An 18,892-nucleotide genomic window follows, 5' to 3' on the forward strand; every position below is an offset into this window, starting at 1 on the left:
GAGCTAGCACCTGCCATTTTAAAACTAAATACCCGCTTCTGCTGCCTGATCAGCCCTTCAAAGTCTTTGCCCCAACCTGGTTTGGTTTTTCCCAATATCCTGTGTATGATTCTGCTGCCAAGTATCATGTGATAACAATCTGGGGGCTGTCCCAGTTCCTTAAGTCCTGCTGATAGGTAATAGATGTAAATGGAGGGAATGTGAGGTTAAGGGGATAATTCTATAAACTGGGCCTACTGTCCTGACCCCCACTTGCCTTCTTTTAAATAGCAACTTCCCTATAAGTGAATGGGATCTAGTATATTCCTTAGCAAATAACCTGTTATCTGCAGGAAAAATACAAGGCCAAAAAGCTCCTCCCTGCCAATAAGAATACAAGTTACCCTGAAAAGATTTTTGTGACTTTTATGCAGACCAGATTAAGGAATTCAGGGAGATGATGATAGTAGAAGCAAGCCCCCTAACCATAAAATCTGTAAGAACAAGTTCAAATTGTAATGGTCAGCGTGGGCCAAAGTGACCCATGGTTGCCTTGGATTTTTAGCATGTCTCCCCTCCATGGGGTAAGACCCTGTACAGTGGGACTTGGAAATCTGATGCAACCCTGCTGTCAGTCAAAAGTCAAGAATTTGGCCTGGGACCCCCAATAAAACTGGAAGGCAGGAGGCACACACCATCCCTCTCCTCTCTGGGAGGACCCATTCTCTCCCATGAGCGTGTCTCCTTTTTCCCTTGCCTAACCTTTCTAATAAACTCACGCATGCTATGTCTGAAATCTTTCTGGTGTTATCACAAGAACCAAACCACAGCAGCTACCTCAGTTCTGTGGTGGGCCCTTGCTCTGTAACACTGCCATTTTAAAACTAAATACCCCCTTCTGCTGCCTGATCAGCACTTCAAAGTCTTTGCCCCAACCTGGTTTGGTTTTTCCCAAGACAATGCCAAGCACAGAGGGGAAACCAGCCTTACAGCCTTGGTTAAAATATCTCCTGGTTCACCAGTTGTGAGACAGACTGAAATTAAGGGAAACTTCCTGATAAGTTGTTTTCTACATCTTGTCTTTCCTTATACCAAGAGTAAAGGCTAACGGGCTGCCCATGCCACCTGCCTGGCCCAGAGGACAGCAAGAAAACTGAGTGGGGATGACCCCTGCCCCACCTGACCCCACTGACAGTTCTCGGTCCCATAACTGCATCTGCATATGTATATTTCCTGCCTGTTGTCCCACTTCGCAGCCTCCTCTGCAAATCTGATGCAGCCTCTTCCCTTATAAAAGATTTCCTGGCCTTCAGTTTTCCTGAAAATAGAAATTTGAAACATAAAGTAGTTTCTTCTATCTTCCTTCGAAGCTGACTTTGAATAAAACCTATCTTTAAAAAATTATCAGTACATAGTGGGATTCATTACATATTCCTATGCACACAACATGATCTGGGCAGTTTCATTCCCTAGTACCCTCCTCTTTCCCTCCTCTCCTCCCTTCCCTGGTCTCCTTCTTCTACTCCACTGGTCTGCCTTCTATTTTAATGAGATTCCCTCCTTTTTTTTCTCTGGAGCTTCCACATATGAGAGAAAACATACCTATTTTCCTGCAAGTTCGGCTCTGAGTATTTATGAAGTACAAGTGGTTATAGTTCTGCCCAGTGACATTTAGGGTAAGCAAAGGGTTGCGCCTGTTTTTATTGTAATTATTCATTCTGTCCTGCCTCATTAAACTTGCCAACATTCAAGTACGAATACCTGCTTAAATCTGCAGAGCCTCTTCTAATTGACCTACCTTTGTTCCTGCACAGATGATTGCCACTTACAGCTTTCCTACCAGGCTCCTTCTATAAATAATATAGATCTTATGTTCTCAAAATAAAAAGGAATATGATATCTTGTTCATTCCAGTTTACTTATTTTATTGGATTGCAAGTTTCTTAGATTTAAATGTTCTGTTTGGACTGGGGTTGTGGCGCAGTGGTAGAGCACTTGCCTAATATGTGGGAGGTGCTGGGTTCAATCTTCAGCACCACATATAAATAAATAAATAAGATAAAGATTAAATAAATAAGATAAAGATTAAATAAATAAATGTTCTATGTTCATGAATCTTTGGTACAGAGCTCTCTGTTGAGATCAGAAGGTCCTGTACTTGCCACTATTAGCCCCAGGAACTCCTAATGTGCCACCAATTGAGACTGGCTCATTGACCTCTACCCCAGTCTAAATTTCCACACATCTTAAATCATTGACTTATACTTTGGAAATATTATCAACATAACTTTGAAGAGGTACTTTTGGGGTCAGAAAACATGGACCAGTCACAGTTCAGAGTCCCTAGGGACACCCAGCCACAGTGACTGGGTGGCAGGTGACCACAAGAGACAGTCATGGAGAGGGGAGGATCAGTTGCAGACCCACTGAGAAACAGCTGGGAGCTCTGACTGCGTAGAGCACAGTGGTCGGTGGCACTGACCTTGGTGGTGAGGAATGAGACCCATGGTGCATGGTTTACTGAGGGGATTGGTCTGAAGGCACCAAGACTGAGGCTAACAGGTTACTTACTTCCCTCATCTGCCTTGCTCCAGTGCAGAACTCAACAGTTTGTTTATTTCCCCCACTCCAGTGCTTTAAGGGAAAAGTCATGGGCTTGGACATTTACCCCAGGTACCACAGACTGGAGAGCCCCTGGAGCAAGCAGCACCTGTAGCCCACCTGTTGGGGCTAGCAGCATATGATAAAGAAAGCCTCTGGAGTGAATACAGCTTTGCCACCTATCTTTAGGCAGCCCAGTCTGCAGAAAACACAGGACAGGGCTCAACCTACATACAACACCAGCCAGTTTTGTGGGAGCAAAGAGGAATCACAACAGGCCCAGCTATGACTCTCCATATGTGGTAAATTCCAGTATTTCAGGACCTGCAAAGAAGATGGACTTGTTTTTCTTTCCTTGTTATTTTTCTTTTCTTACTTTTATTTAATTCTATTTACTTTTTTTTTTTTTTTTTTTTTGAGACAGGGTCTCACTAAGTTGCTTAGGGCCTCACTATATTGGTGAGGCTGGCCTCGAACTTATAATCCTCCTGCCTCAGCCACTCAAGTTGCTGGGATTACAGGCATGCACCACCATGCCCAGTTTCTTTTATTCTTTAATTGGACTTAAAACAAAATCTTTCACATTCTTCTCCTGCTCTTTCTTGTTTTCCTTTTTTAAAAAATTCTGCGTCTTTCTTTGTCCCCTTTCCCTACCCCTATTTTAAAAATTTGTTTTATCAGTACTACTTTTACCTTCATTAAATTTTAATTTTTTAGTTTATTCCATATTCTTTTTATCATTTTCTATTGTTATTGGTGATGTAGCTGTTGGTATTAAGTGGTTTTTACTGTATTCCTACATCTGTTCATCTTTGTGTTGTCATTGTGAGTGAAGTTTGTCTTCTCCTCTCTGGTACTGGAGATGGAGCCCCCAGAAGAAGGCTACTCACTAAGAAGACCCTCATATAAAAGTGAAGGAGATATTCATCTCAACAAATGTTCAAATCTCAACGTAGAAACACAAGAAATGTGAGGGGAAAGCAACATGACTCTTCCAATGTTCATAACTCTTCACTAATTGAATCCAAAGATACTGAAATAGATGAAATGCTACACAAAGAAATCAAAAGAGTAATTTTTTAAATGATCAATGACTTCTAGGGGAATACAAATAAATAATGGACTAAGAAAAACAATACAGAATTCAAAAGAGTTAATACCATAGAGATTCTGAAAAAAGAATCAAACAGAAATCACAGAAATGAAAAGCTTAATAAGTCCAATAAAAACCTCCATTGAAAGCCTCACCAATTGACTAGATCAAGCAGAAGAAAGAATACCAGGACTTGAAGACAAAGTTGATGAATTATCCTATTCAGGCAGTAATAAAGAAAAAGAAGAAGAAATTATGAACAGACTATTCAAGACTTATGGTCCACAATTAAGACACCAAACCTACAAATTGGTTTAGAGGTAGAAGCCAGAGTGTAGGTTTAAGAAATAGAAAACCTATTTAGTGAAATCATAGCAGAAAATTTCCCAAACCTTGGAGAAGATATGAATATCCAGGTACAGGAGGCATTCAAAACCCTCAATAGAAATAACTAGAAAAGGACCTCTCCATGACAATATTAACTGCCCCAGGTACAGAACAAAGAATATTGAAAACTGTAATAGAAGTGCCAAGTCACTTATAAAGTCAAACAGATCAGAATAACAGCATATTTCTCAGCAGAAACTAAAGGCCAGGAGGATATGGTATTATGTATTTCAAGTCCTGAAATAAAATAACAGCTAATCTAATTACTATATTCAGCAAAGTTATCTTTCAGAATTTAAGATGAAATAAAGGCCTTCCAAGATAAATATGAACTGAAGGAATTCATGACCACTAAAACCATCACTACAGAAGATACTTAAAGGAATCCTATACTCAAAAGAAGAAGCAAGACAAATACAATCGCAAGCACACAGGAAAAAATAAGTCACTAGAAGAGTAGACAAGCAAATGAGAATTAAACATGATTATCTCAGTAAAAAATCATGCATTTTTTGAAGCCACCGGAGCCCAATTTCCTGGCTTATGAGGTCCTAAGCGAACAGGCCACTTTCCTAGGGCAGTAAGAAGCCACTGAAGATTCACATCCAGACCTGAATGACTCCCAAGCCTGTAGTCCTAAGTATTATCTGTCTGCCTCCCCAAAACAGTAGTTGCCATTTATCGAACACTGGTCCTGTGTGCGGTAGTTTGTTTGTTTGTTTTCTATTTTGGAACCAGGGATTGAACCCAGGGGCACTTAACCACTGAGCCACATCCCCAGCCCTTTTTTTTTTCCCCTAATATTTTATTTAGAGACAGGATCTCACTGAGTTGCTTAGGGCCTCGCTAAGTTGCTGAGGCTGGCTTTGAATTCGAAATTCTCCTGTCTCAGCCTCCAGAGCCACTAGGATTATAGGCATGCACCACTGCGCCTGGCAACTTTATTTATAATATTATAATCTAATCTAAAAAAGTCCTGTAGTGGATATTTCTGTACAGAAGAAGTGAAATATATTTTGTATTTTTGTCACATGCTGTTGTATATGTATTTATGCCATGTACTAGTAGTTTTATTATCAAAATTCATTGTATCAAATTGCAAAAAAAAAAATAGAACCTACCATATAACCAGCTATAGCAATAAAAGTCAGCATGCAATAGAGACCTGCAAACCCCTGTTTATGTGGTACCATACACAATAGCCAGGTACAGAATCAGCCCAAATGCCCATCAAGAGACAGAGGGATAAAGAAGAGGCCATATATGTGTGTGTGTGTGTGTATACACACAATGGAGTATTGTCCAGCCATAAAGAAGGAGATCATCATGTTAAACAAAATAAACCAGACTCAGACAAGTATCATGTTTCCTCTCATATGTGGAATCTAGAAAAAAAGACAAGAAAGTAGAAGAGGACCATTAAGGAAAGGGACCAGGAGGAGGGGAGGGGGTGGGGCAAAGGATAATAGGGAGTACATTATATATATATATATATATATATATATATATATGTGTGTGTGTGTGTGTGTGTGTGTGTGTGTGTATGAACATTTCACAAACCCATTTTGTATAATTGATATGCATTAATATAATAGAAATTAGGGTTGGGGTTGTGGCTCAGCAGTAGATCGCTCACCTAGCATATGCGAGGCCCTGGGTTCAATCCTCAACACCACATAAAAATAAATAAAAAGGTATTCTGTCCAACTACTACTAAAAAATAAATATTTTAAAAAAATTTAAAAATAGAAATTAATGCCATTCCTATTCTTGGAGACTCAAGGGAGGGATACACAGATGTGTCATTCACTTCTAGTCTTTGATGGTAGGAACCACAAAGTGGAGTTTACATTCTAGAAAAGCCCACTTTATCTTCTAGAAAATTCTACATTATCACTGCAAATAGGACTTTATTTCCAAAAGAGTATTGCTTTTGAGCAAGAGATTTGGAGTCACAGAAATGAAGGTTGAGAAAGTGAAATGTGTGATGGCATTTCTCAAGTACAAGAAGGAAACAATGCTGTTCTTTGATTAGGAGGCTGCTTTTGTAACAGAGAACATAAGTGGCATTTAAGTGGAAGTCTGCAGTTTCTTGGCCCCAAACAATGTAGTGATTTTTTTAATTGATTTTTTTAAAAATAAATAACAGCGGAATGCATTACAATTCTTATTACACATATATAGCACAATTTTTCATATCTCTGGTTGTATATAAAGTATATTCACACCAATGCATGTCTTCATACATGTACTTTGGATAACGATGACCAATCACTTTCCACCATCCTTGCTAACCACCCTGCCCCCTTTCTTCCCCTCCCCCACCCCTCTGCCCTATCTAGAGTTTTTCTATTCCTCCCATGAAAGTTTTCCATTGTATTCATTATTACTCTAAGAAAGGCAGGAAAAGCAGAGCTGTATTGTTAGGATCATCAGGACAAACACAGCTAATGTAGATATTGGACCTATAGTGCATTTGTGTGCACAGAGAGCAGGAGGAGTGTAAAATATATCATGAAATTATATCTGATAAACAGAATAATTACTCTTGCCTAAAATTTAAGTGCACAGCCAGGAAAGTGAATAGTGATGCATTACATCCTTGCTGAATATTGGGTAAGAAAATCATGGCAAACATCGAGATTGTTGTGGAAATATTCTAAAAAGAGACGATTATTAACACAGTGAGCCATTTTAAACATAGCTTGCTTCATGTTTGGAAAGAAACATGTTCAACAAACGTTGGATTCTTGGCAGATTCCTTACTCAGCTGTTTTTCCCTTGCCCCATTACATTCCAGATTTACGGCCTGTATCATGTCTGGAGCCAGCAGGAAGCCTGCTCTTTTCCTCTTCATCTGTTATGTCGCTGCCCTGGGAGTCCAGGCAGGGGAGTACTGCGTGGCTGACCATCAGGAGTCTCAATATTACATGGCGGCCGTGTATGAGCACCACTCGATCCTGAGTCCCGACCCTCTAGCTCTCACCACCCGCCAGCAGGCCTTGGAGCTCATGAACCAGAACCTCGACATCTACGAACGGCAAGTGATGACTGCAGCCCAGAAGGCAAGAAACGCTCCTCGGTTATGACCCGGGCTCCTCTCATAGAACAGAACAAAGGGTACTTTGACCCTCAAGCAGTAGTTGGGTGACCCTAGGCTTCCCACGACCTCTGTGAAAGTCAGTCCAGCAAGTAAGCCTGATTTGATTTAGGTGGCTAGAGTCTTGCTCCTTGGAGAGAGGTCCATGGTCCAGTAGCATCAGCAGCACTTGAGAACTTGTTAGAAATGCAGAATTTTAGGCCCCACCAAATCAGAATCTGCATTTTAGCAAGATCCTCAGGCAATGAGGCCCTTGAAGTTTGAGAAGCCCTGGGTTCAGTCACAGGTTCTCCATGTGGCCGTGGGCAGGAATCACTGGGCCAATTATAAACACTAGAGGTTCCTGGATCCCTAGGAATCCATTGTCCAGATGGTCCAGATGGAGTGTGATCCGGACACTGGAATTTTTTTAAACAATCTCCCTGGGGGATTCTAATGTGCAGAAAAAAATTGAAAACCACTGAGCATGATGAGCACCACAATTTGTGAGGCATTCATAGCTCACCTGAAAAAGTCACTGTCCAAAGAACTGCCCCCTGCATGTCACCCCAAGGCTGTTAATCTCCAGTCCCATCCCAGTTCCTTGGGGGCTTCCATCTCCAGCCCTGTGCTCACAGCTGTGTACTGCTCTCCAGGTGCTAGCTGATGGCGCAGGCTGCAGGCCACTCTCACCTCCCTCATTTCAGACCTTGTCCCCTGCAAACTTGGCAGGGACTTCTCTCTGTGGATTCACAGAGCTCTTGCTGTCAATTAAAACTCCTGTGCCCTTCTCTCACACAGACACATGTGCTGCCATTACCTGCCATTAGGAAGCTGATTGAGCACAAGAACAAGCCTTTACACTAATGTCATTAAATGTCATCATTCCAGTCCAAAAGGTGATTTAGGGATCTTTGCTGGACCTCCCACATATCAATTTCCTGCACATCATTCACACTTTTGGTACATACCTCATTTGTGTCTCTGCTGAAGTCAGTGTAAAAAAAAAAAAAAATCCCAGCCATGCCCAGAGACGACCTGCTGCCCCCGATCCAGTCAAGGGCAGCATTCCTTGGGTGGAGGTGTTTGCTGCACTGCGATGAGTCCAGACCTCAGTTTTACCCCCTCTTCCTTCTCTATCCTGTTCCCAAGACCATCCTGGGACATTCAGCAGGTGCCGCACTGAAACCCAGAGACTGTGACTAGGATTCCCCAGCTTTCCAGTTTTAATGGAAACTGGTGCCGTGGTTTTGAGGAGCCTGCACAGGCTGCAAGATACCATTCCATTATTAGTGGTCCAGGAGCGGGGATGGAGCTGATCAGAGGATCCCTTTGGTGCTCACTGGTCGCTCAGCCGCCCTACATGGCTGCATGTGTTAAAGCAGCTGCTTAGACAAACTGATGGGGAACATGTGTCAGAGTTGTCCATCAGATTTACTTTAAGGGCACAGGTTCCTAAACAAGCCAACTGAAGTGTTGCTCTCTTGTCAGAGGCACTGGGATAGGGGTGGAGGGAGGAGTTTACAGCTAATTAGTGTGGTCAGGCACTTGGTTGGTGACCTTTGTTCCTTAGAGGGAATTCTTTTTTTTAAATATTTATTTTTTAGCTTTAAGTGGACACAATATCTTTATTTTACATTTATGTGGTGCTGAGGATTAAACCCAGTGCCTTGTGAATGCTAGGCGAGCACTCTACCACTGAGCCACAACCCAGCCCCTAGAGGGAATTCTTGATCTCAGCAAAGTCTATCAGGAAATGGCTGGTGGTGCTCAGGGAGTGCTCACATCAGACCCAAAGTTCTGCCCAGCTCATGCTTGGTTCCCAGCCTTATTCCTGGCTGCTATGTACTCAGGAAATGCAATTTAATGTTCATCTTAATCTAATATGTATACATAAATCCATAAGGAACCATCCAGTGCTCTCAGTTTTGATTTGAATAAAGGAAAATATTTGTCCATGAGTAAATTTTTAAAAAGTTAAAAGCATAACTCTTAAGCAAATATGAATGAACAAATTTTTTATTTAATGCATTAACTAATGAAGGAACCAGTAACATGGTAAAACTGATTCAAAGGAGAATTTGAAGAATGGAAATGTGTCTATCAGCAGCTCAGAGAATAGTGAAATGAATTTGCTAATAGATACACAGCTGACTTTAAAGGTCCTATAGGATAACACAGTTGAGGTGAGCTTTTAAGTAACAAACAGTGACACATTCTCTAGATAATTAAATAATCCTTGAGTGAGCCTGTTGATCAATACCCCAATATAATTTGGAAATATACGGATTCTTTTTCTTACCTTACTCCAAGTTTGTGATGATTTTTTAATTTACATAGTCACTACTCAGAATGGGTCAGTCTCACAGGGTGCTATGCATTGATATGACCTTTCTGGAAAGCTATTTGACAATGTGTGTTAAGAACTTAAAATTTAGCCAGGTGTGGTGATACATGTCTGTAATTCCACCACTCAGGAGGCTGAGGCAGAAGGATCACAAGTTCAAAGCCAGCCTCAGCAACTTATTGAGGCCCAAGGTAACTTAACAAGATGCCGTCTCAAAATAAAAGATGAAAAGGGTTGGGGATGTGGCTCAGTTTTTAAGCACCCCACACACACACCTGGGGTTCAATCCCTAGTTAAAAAAAAAATTCCCCAACTGATTTAGAACAGAATGAAGTTGAGAACTACTGGAGTAGAGAGGCACCTCATCTGTTAATGGGTCCAATGTTTGAGGCCCTTTGTAATCAGCTCCAGCTCCAATCTCACCACCGAGAACTCCACACCCCTTCTAGTAGCCTGCCTGGTAAATTCCTGCTCTTTCAGCAGCTTACTCACCCTCCTTCTCTGACACACTCCAGGCACAAGTGATGCTTGTTCCTGGAGGACTTTGTCTTTGTGCCTTTAGGGTTGGACTAAGCAAGCCGGCATCCCCAACACTAGGATCCCTGATGAGAGTCCAGCCACCAGCTCTGTATCTCTGGCTCTGATATAGTTAACACCCTGGTGGTTGCCCAGGGTGTGAGCTAGTGAATGAAGTGGTGCTTCTCGATGTCTGATACCAGACTACACTGTGCTGTTCTGACTTGCAGGGTGTGCAGATCATAGTGTTTCCAGAAGATGGCATCCACGGCTTCAACTTCACAAGAACGTCCATTTACCCATTTTTGGACTTCATGCCATCTCCCCAGCTGGTCAAATGGAACCCGTGCTTGGAGCCCCACCGTTTCAATGACACAGAGGTACTTGAAGGCCTTAGTCTTCCTCTTCAGCAGGCCAACGGTGTTGTGGGGCAGGTCGCTCAGAAAACACACCAAGTCCCAATTTTGTCCAAATTGAAGAGTCTTTATTTAGCTGGCCAGCCAAGGACTGCTTCACACAAGACCCATAACTGTCTCTGCAAGGAACAGCCCTGAGCCTGAGCATATTTTAGGATATTTAAAGGCAAAAAACACATCTGGGTTGACATAGCTGCAAGCAAGTAGGTACAGAAGCTGAATTGGGCAGTTAGTGAGACAATGCCATGGGCACATTGGTTTTTCCCACGGGACTTTCCAGGTTGGCATAGCAGCAAGCAAGCAGAAGGGAAGTGAGTCAAAATGACCCTAGTTCAGTACAAGTTAGAGAATGGTTACTAAAGTCTAGACAATCAGTCTCTGACAAGGTACATTGCCCAAGAAAAATGGAAACCAGAGAGAACAATTTTCCATTGCTATTTTCCAGTGCTATTTTGTGTTGCCAAGTATGCTATGTTAGGTAACTATTAATGGTTACAGAGGCAGGGCTTTCCCATGGGAGAAGCATTTCTTAAGTGATATGGAGTTTGCGGGTAAAATGGAATGTTTGGTCATTGCCCATATAGCCTGGCCCATAACAGAGGGCATGCCAAGGTGAACCAAGTGAGTGCCTGAAAGCCACAGCATGCTGAGATATAAAGGAGACCCAAGGACCCCCAAAACCAAACCCAAACTCCATGTGCTATATATTCAGTTAAAGACTGTCTAGAGCTGGGTGTGGTGGCACTTGTCTGTAATCCTAGCAACTTGGGAGACTAAGGCTGGAGGACTGCAAGTTCGAAGTCAGCCCTGGAAACATAAGGAGTCGCTGTCTCTAAATAAATAAAAAGGGCTGAGGGTGTGGCTTGGTGGTCAAGCGCCCTGGGTTAAATCCCTAGTGTAAAGCAGAAAGGGGTGCGCGAGATCAGGAACCATGGAACCAGAATGAGGCACCAAAAGAAGGTTTATTGGGGGGGCGCTCCCGGGAGAGGTTCACCAATCCACTAAAGGGTGAGGGCCAGGGAAGCCGCAGGCGGGAAAGGCAAGAACAGTGCTAATAAGGGAACTGGAGGGGGAGGGCCCAGGCCATCTACACTGCAGCTACGACAGCAGGTTGGCGGCCGAGTTTAGGGGGATCTCGTTGGTCGCAGGTTGGGTTGACCCGGCGATTGCTTCTGCCTGCGAGAATCGTGTTGGTTGGGGTCCGTTGCCATGTCAGCTTCTGATTGGCCATTTCGGTCAGCCAGGTGGAAAGTCCCGCCCCGCAGGCCCCAAGAAAGGGGAGGGGTCAGGGAAACCTGCCGACCTAACACCTAGTACTGCAAAGGAAAAAAGAAAATCTATTATTGTGAAGCATTTGCTCTATGAATATTTAATTGATTAATTACACAAGAAATACATGAATATAAACTTAAACATGTCAAACAGAAGTTAAAAAAAGAAAAAAAAAGTAAAAGTTCACCTTCACCACAGCCCATTCTCATCCTACTTCCTTTCCTAGAGAAACATATCCATTTGCTATGTATCCAACTATACCCTTTTCTATGCATTTTATATTTATTGACATCCTTTTTTAGCATGGTATATGCTCATTATTTTCTTAAAACTCTTGATATCAAGAGCAACAATTCAATGAATATCCTTGTATATATATATATTTCAGAAACATGTCCTAGTGCTTCTGTAAGGTGAAATTCTTAGAAATGGGATTTCTCAAAGGCTGTGCACATTTTACATTATTTTAAAGAGTAACAAACTTCTTCCTCAAGAGATTTTTATTTCACTTTCTATCTCGAATAATAGTCATTAAGGCCTATTTTCTCACCTTTTGGTCAGTGTAAGATAGAATAACCTTTAGAATTTTTGACAATCTAATGAAGGTGAAAAATAATGTCTCATTGTGGTTTTAATTTGCATTTCCCAATAACTCATGTGGTTCAGCTTCTTTTTTTTTTTAATTTAAGGTAGAGAAAGGAAAACCTTTTTTTAAAAGAGAGAGAGAGAGAGAGAGAGAGAGAGAGAGAGAGAGAGAATTTTTTAATATTTATTTTTTAGTTTTCGGCAGACACAACATCTTTCTTTGTATGTGGTGCTGAGGATCAAACGCATGCCAGGCGAGCGTGCTACCGCTTGAGCCACATCCCCAGCCCTGTGGTTCAGCTTCTTTTCAGATATTTCTTGGCCATTTGTTTTGTTCTTCCTGAATCACCTGTTCATCTCCTTTGCATGTTTTCAGTGGTGATTTTTTTTCTTATTGACTTATGAGAGCTCTTTGTATATTGTGAATACAGTGAGGAATTTTTCTTTTTTTTTTTTTTAAAGAGAGAATGAGACAGGGAGAGAGAGAGAGAATTTTAATATTTATTTTTTAGTTATTGGCGGACACAACATCTTTGTTTGTATGTGGTGCTGAGGATCGAACCCGGGTCGCACGAAAGCCAGGCAAGCGCACTACCACTTGAGCCACATCCCCGGCCCAGTGAGGAATTTTTCTATTAAAAATATGAGACAAAAGGCAGAATATTTAAAATCCACATATTTATGCCCTTTTTCTCCCCCCTCCCCCAGGTCCTCCAGCGCCTGAGTTGCATGGCCACCAAGGGAGAGATGTTCTTAGTGGCCAACCTTGGGACAAAACAGCCATGTCATAGCAATGACCCAGGGTGCCCAAATGATGGGAGATACCAGTTTAACACAAATGTCATTTTCAGCAATAATGGAACCCTTGTTGACCGCTACCGAAAACACAACCTCTACTTCGAGGCAGCTTTTGATACCCCTCTTGAAGTGGATCACGTCACTTTCGATACCCCCTTTGCTGGCAGGTTTGGCATCTTCACCTGCTTTGACATACTGTTCTTCGACCCTGCCATCAGACTGCTGAGAGACCCCGAGGTGAAGCACGTGGTGTACCCGAGTGCCTGGATGAACCAGCTCCCGCTCCTGGCGGCCATCGAGATTCAGAAAGCCTTTGCCATTGCCTTTGGTGTCAATGTCCTGGCGGCCAACATCCACCACCCATCTCTGGGGATGACAGGGAGTGGCATACACACCCCTCTGAAGTCCTTCTGGTACCATGACATGGAAAGCCCCAAAGGTCACCTTATCATTGCCCAGGTAGCCAAAAATCCACTGGGTCTTGCTGGTATGGAGAACGCAACAGGTAAAACAGACCCCTCCCACAGTAGGTTTTTAAAAATCGTGTCAGGTGAGCCATACTGTGAGAAGGACGCTCAGGAAGTCCACTGCGAAGCTGCCAAGTGGAACATGGATGCTCCTCCCACCTTTCACTCTGAGATGATGTATGACAACTTCACCCTGGTCCCCGTCTGGGGAAAGGAAGGCTATGTCCAAGTCTGCTCCAACAGCCTCTGCTGCCATTTGCTGTATGACAGGCCCACCCTGTCCCAAGAGCTCTATGCCCTGGGGGTCTTTGATGGCTTCCACACTGTGCATGGCACTTACTATATCCAAGTGTGCGCCCTGGTCAAGTGTGGGGGTCTTGACATCCACACCTGTGGGCAGGAGATCACAGAGGCCACGGGGATGTTCGAGTTTCACCTGTGGGGCAACTTCAGCACTTCCTATATCTTTCCTCTCTTTCTGACCTCAGGGATGACCCTGGAATCCCCTGACCAGCTTGGCTGGGAGAATGACCACTATTTCCTGAGGAAGCGTGGACTGTCCTCTGGTCTGGTGACAGCAGCTCTTTATGGGCGGTTGTATGAGAAGAACTAGGACAAGTGTGTGATTTGTGAGTGGGCCCTGGCTGGCACATGGCAGCCCCATCCTCCACAGGCCACAGAGCATGTACACAGGACGACCTCCCCCTGGGGGTAGCCCCCCACTTCTGGGGCACCAGATCCCACCTGGGAACTGTGGGAAGAGGTAGGAGAGGCAGGTTCCCTCTTCCTCCTACACGTCAGTGCTTGAGATGTTTTCTGGTATTTTCTATTAATATTTGTCTTTTCAAGCCACATCTTCCTGTAGCACATCTCTCAGTACACAATCAGTTTTAAGATCTGAAACAAAAATAAATGTCAGCTGATATTTTACACACCCACAAAGCAGTGGTTCATTTTTTTCCTTGTTAATCAGGTGACACCCCGATGTGTAAATATTTTACAAGCCTTGCCTATTCTCTAAAGTAAGAAACAAACTCTCAAGAGCAAGAGAGAATTGCTGTGAGGACCTTTCCTGTTCTAGTCAGCTGAACTCCATCAAGATGAAATGGATTAATCCTGTAATCCTGAATTAATTCTTAATCCAAGTATTTGGCTTATGTCTGTACTCTTCATGACCATGGGCAGATTTTTTTAAATGAACTTATCCTCTTTAATCATCAACAGGTAGAAAACAATAACGAGCGTAAGGAAATCTAGATGGCGTTCCTCTATGTCTTGCTTTGTGCATAAGCTCTGACAGGTTGATCTTACTGCGGGCACTTTTGTATATACATGGTGTTATAAGTACTTGGGAGACTGGTCTCTTGCCTACCTTCCTTTCACCTAATTTATAGAGAAAGGCTGAAGCTCAAGGGATCTAGGTTTCTTAGAAATGAAAAAGTATGAGCAGTGATTAATACTTGAATTTTAAAATGATTAAAATTGATGCCTTGCAATGCTCTTTTTAAAACTTTTTATTTAGTTTGATTCTTTAGACTACTAACAGTAAACTAGAGCTATAGGCAGCCTTAAAACTTGGTTGGAAGTTTTGTTGGAAAATCATTTTACAGATGGAAAGGGATCCTAGCAACAACCCATGCCATCATCTGTTAATTCCACCACTTTCCTTTTCTTGAGTTTTTTTTCCACTGACTCTCCACAGGCTCTCTCAAATAAAAAGTCAATCATATCCCAGTGCTCAGGAAGTTGAGGCAGGAGGATCAGAGTTCAAAGCCAGCCTCAGAAAAAGCAAGGCACTAAGCAACTCAGCAAGACCCTGTCTCTAAATAAAATATTAAAGAAAAGGGGCTCGGGGTGTGGCTCAGTGATTAAGTACCCCTGCGTTCAATCCCTGGGACCAAAAAAAAAAAAAAATTCGTGAAACCTTCAGTTGGAATTAGTGGGGTTTTTTTTCAATTTTAATGTTGCTTTATTTTATATGCTTTAATTCATTGTTACTCCAACAATTAGCCAGGAGAGGGTGAATAAGAACTTTTGATTTATTATGTATTACTTGTTAAATTCCTGTTTTGAATATTTTGATTTGATTACAGTAGTTTGTGTTTGCTTGATAATTCCTTTTATGAAACGTTTGAGGCTTGAAAGTGTTGTGGGTTTTCAGGAAGCTCTGTCTCTGTTATTTTAAACATTGCATTTAATTCATCAAATACATATGAGGGCTTTGAGGAGTGTAAGACAATGTGCTAGATGTGAGGGTGTACACACGGACCCCACCCTCAAGACATCTTTCAGATCTTGAAACCGTTGGTTGATACAATAATGGTTTCACTGGAGAATTGAAATCTAAGTCCAGCGGTTCATGTTTCTATCAGCATGCTGTAAAAGATGATGAGAAATAAATAGAATTAAGTTTAGGAGAGATTACATAGTACCATTCTTTTTATAGAGAAATCAAGGACCAAAGAGGTGACATAGTACACCCAATAATTGTGACTATGCAGAAACATAAGGCTATGATTACCAACTTGAGACAAAAGTCTGAAACCGTGTAATAGAAATCTTAAAGTTCAAGCATTTATTTGAAGGGAAGATAAGAAAAGTAACTGTTCAGGGGGCGTAGTTTTAAAATATGCTTGCCATCAGTTTTTATCATATGCTAGCCACTATACAGCGTGGTAAATCAATATTAAATCACCAACAACAGAATAGAGTTTATGCTCATTCAACAAGTAATTACATGTGAAATTTATTGAGCCCTTTTAAATGTCAAGTTAAGTATTTTCAGTATCTCATTTGTGCTTCTTAAGAAAGTCATTATCACTCCACCTACTGATGGGAAAATTGAGATTTAGGATGTTATGTAATTTCACCAATGTCTTTTACCTACTAAATAAAGCGTGAGAATTTAGACTGGGTTGGCTTGACTCCATAGCCTCTGCCCTCATACCCTGGCTTATGGTTTCATTAGGAAACATTAGGAAACACAAAAAACCATAAGCCACCCTCTAACATCATGTACCCAAGCTTTGTACTTTTCACTTGAAACACTGGAACCTAAATGTGGACCATAACAGTACAGATTTTAATAACTTTGACAGCACTGATTTTAGTATTAGGATATGAGATGCTGAAATTGAACTAAAGTAGAATAAATGATCCACTAGGGGATTTAATCCTTTGAATAGTTTGAGCACTAAAAACAAAGACTTTGCCGAGTATATCATCAAGTTATCTGTATTATGTAAGAACCTGCCAATATACAACATCTTTGAGTATTTATGCCTGAGGAAAATAATTAATATGTGCCAGGCATTGTCCTTGCTGCTATAATAAATAGGAAGGGTGTTAAACTTTCCCTCAAGTTGCTCAACATCTCTACCCTTAGTACAGGAATTCACTTTAATAAAGCCCTGCTTATTCCAAGGTCCTATACTGTACCATGTATGGTATGGTGGTCCAAGTCACTGCTGTATGACTGGAAAGAACAGAGTTTTAAACCATTGGGGGGAATCACTGTCTGGGAGAAAGAAGCAGGTGCTGCTTGGATGACATCTGATCTGGAACTTCATTCAGAAGATAATGAGGGAGGAAAAAAAGTCAATATGTGCAGAGGTAGAAAGGTATGAAAGTATGGGTCTTGTTCAGGGAGAAATAAACATGCACCTATGTGTCTAGGTCATAAGGTGAATAAGGCCAAGAAAGGCAGAGTGGGGCTAGATTATGCATGACTTTCTATGTCTTGCTAAGGCTATTTTGAGTTTGTAGAATCACCCAAGTTTGTATTATCATTTTATTTGGATATGCTCAGACATATACAAAAGCAGACAAGATGATGAACCTCCACGTACCTAACACCCACCTTCAACAATTATTGTCGTCAACCCTATCCATCACCCTTACTCTGCACCATCATACTTTGAAACAAATCCCTACACTATCTGATTTTATCCACAAATATTTTCCTATGTATCTCATTTTAAAATATATTTCATCAAAAGTCTGTATCCAAGGGCTGGGGTTGTGGCTCAGTGGTAGAGCGCTTGCCCAGCATGTGTGAGGTACTGGGTTTGATTCTCAGCACTGCATATAAATAAATAAAAGTCCATTGACAACTAAAACAAAAAATTTAAAAGTTTGTATACAGTTGATGTTTGAATTTCCAGTGTCTTCACAAACTGTCCTACTTTTAAAATTGTAATAGTCCACACATTGAAATTGGCATTTCTCGGGGCTGGGGTTGTGGCTCAGCAATAGAGTGCTTGCCTAGCATGTGTGAGGCCCTAAGTTCGATCCTCAGCACCACATAAAAATAAAGATATTGTGTCTATCTACAACTAAAAAAATAAAATTAAATTTAAAAAGAAATTGGCATTTCTCTTAAATCTCTTAATTGGGGTTCTTCATATTATACTCTCTTTTTTTCTTCCCCTTTGTAATTTATTTGTTGAAGACAATGGTTGTTTTCCTTATAGAGTTTTCCACAGCTTGAATTTTGCTAGCACATCCTACCCACATCATTTAATATGTTCTCCCTTTATTTATTTATTTTTGGTACCAGGAATTGCACTCAGGGGCACTCAACTCCTGAGCCACATCCCCAGCCCTATTTTGTATTTTATTTAGAGACAGGGTCTCACTGAGTTGCTTGGTGCCTGGCTGTTGCTGAGGCTGGCTTTGAACTCAAAGTCCTCCTAACTCAGCCTCCCTCACTGCTGGGATTACAGGTGTGCCCGGCTGTATTCCCTTTTAAGTGTATTTCTTGTATTGAATCTAGAGGCTTGATGGATTCAGCTTCACTTTTTTATAAGAAAAACTATTTCATGGGTGATTCCTGGTGTGTTTTTTCAGGAGGCTCACAATGCTCTGTATAGTGTAGTTTAAAACTTCCTATAACCAAGCACCTTGGGCAAGTTATGTTACGTTTGAGGACGTCAATGTCTTTGTTTAAAAAAAATGGATATAGCAGTGCCTACTATGTTCATAGACTGTATTGAGAACAAGATATTGCAAATAAAAAAGGTAAGCACAGTGCCAATCACAGTGTGACCCAGCACTGTCTACAACACAGTCCCTGCCCACGTAAGCAGGCAGCCAGAAAATCCTCTCCCATCTGGAGTAGAAGAGTCTAATCATGTTCAGAAAGAGCAGAGACCTTCAGAAAACACATCTTCAACAATCCTTGGGCAATAAGTAAGCCTAATCCCCACAGGCCAGTGAGACACAATGGTAGAAAAATAGGGTACCAAAGCAGAGACTTAGGCTGTCCAGTTGGCCTCTGTAGCCGCAGAGCCTAAAGCACCTGATATGAGGAACTAAGTGACTAAGAGACTAACAAGGAGGCCTTAGGCCCCT

The 18,892-nt window shown here is 41.7% G+C and overlaps 1 protein-coding gene across 9 annotated transcripts in view; it reads left to right on the forward strand.

The window, feature by feature from the left end:
• BTD (biotinidase) overlaps positions 1–17,899 on the forward strand; it is a 31,372-nt gene extending 13,473 nt beyond the window's left edge. For 8 of the 9 annotated variants that reach the window (XM_081286333.1, XM_081286329.1, XM_081286330.1 and 5 more), the window contains 3 exons: positions 6,861–7,125; positions 10,233–10,382; positions 12,984–17,899. In XM_081286333.1, the coding sequence (XP_081142459.1) occupies positions 6,877–7,125; positions 10,233–10,382; positions 12,984–14,153 (1,569 nt within the window). In that variant the 5' untranslated portion in view covers positions 6,861–6,876 and the 3' untranslated portion in view covers positions 14,154–17,899. The remainder of the gene's footprint in view (positions 1–6,860; positions 7,126–10,232; positions 10,383–12,983) is intronic. The other variant, XM_081286337.1, reaches the window with a different exon arrangement.
• Positions 17,900–18,892: the final 993 nt, after the last annotated feature.

The sequence above is a fragment of the Spermophilus citellus genome (genome assembly GCF_964194105.1).
Source record: "Spermophilus citellus genome assembly, chromosome: 3".
In the NCBI taxonomy this organism is placed as follows: Eukaryota; Metazoa; Chordata; class Mammalia; order Rodentia; family Sciuridae; genus Spermophilus; species Spermophilus citellus.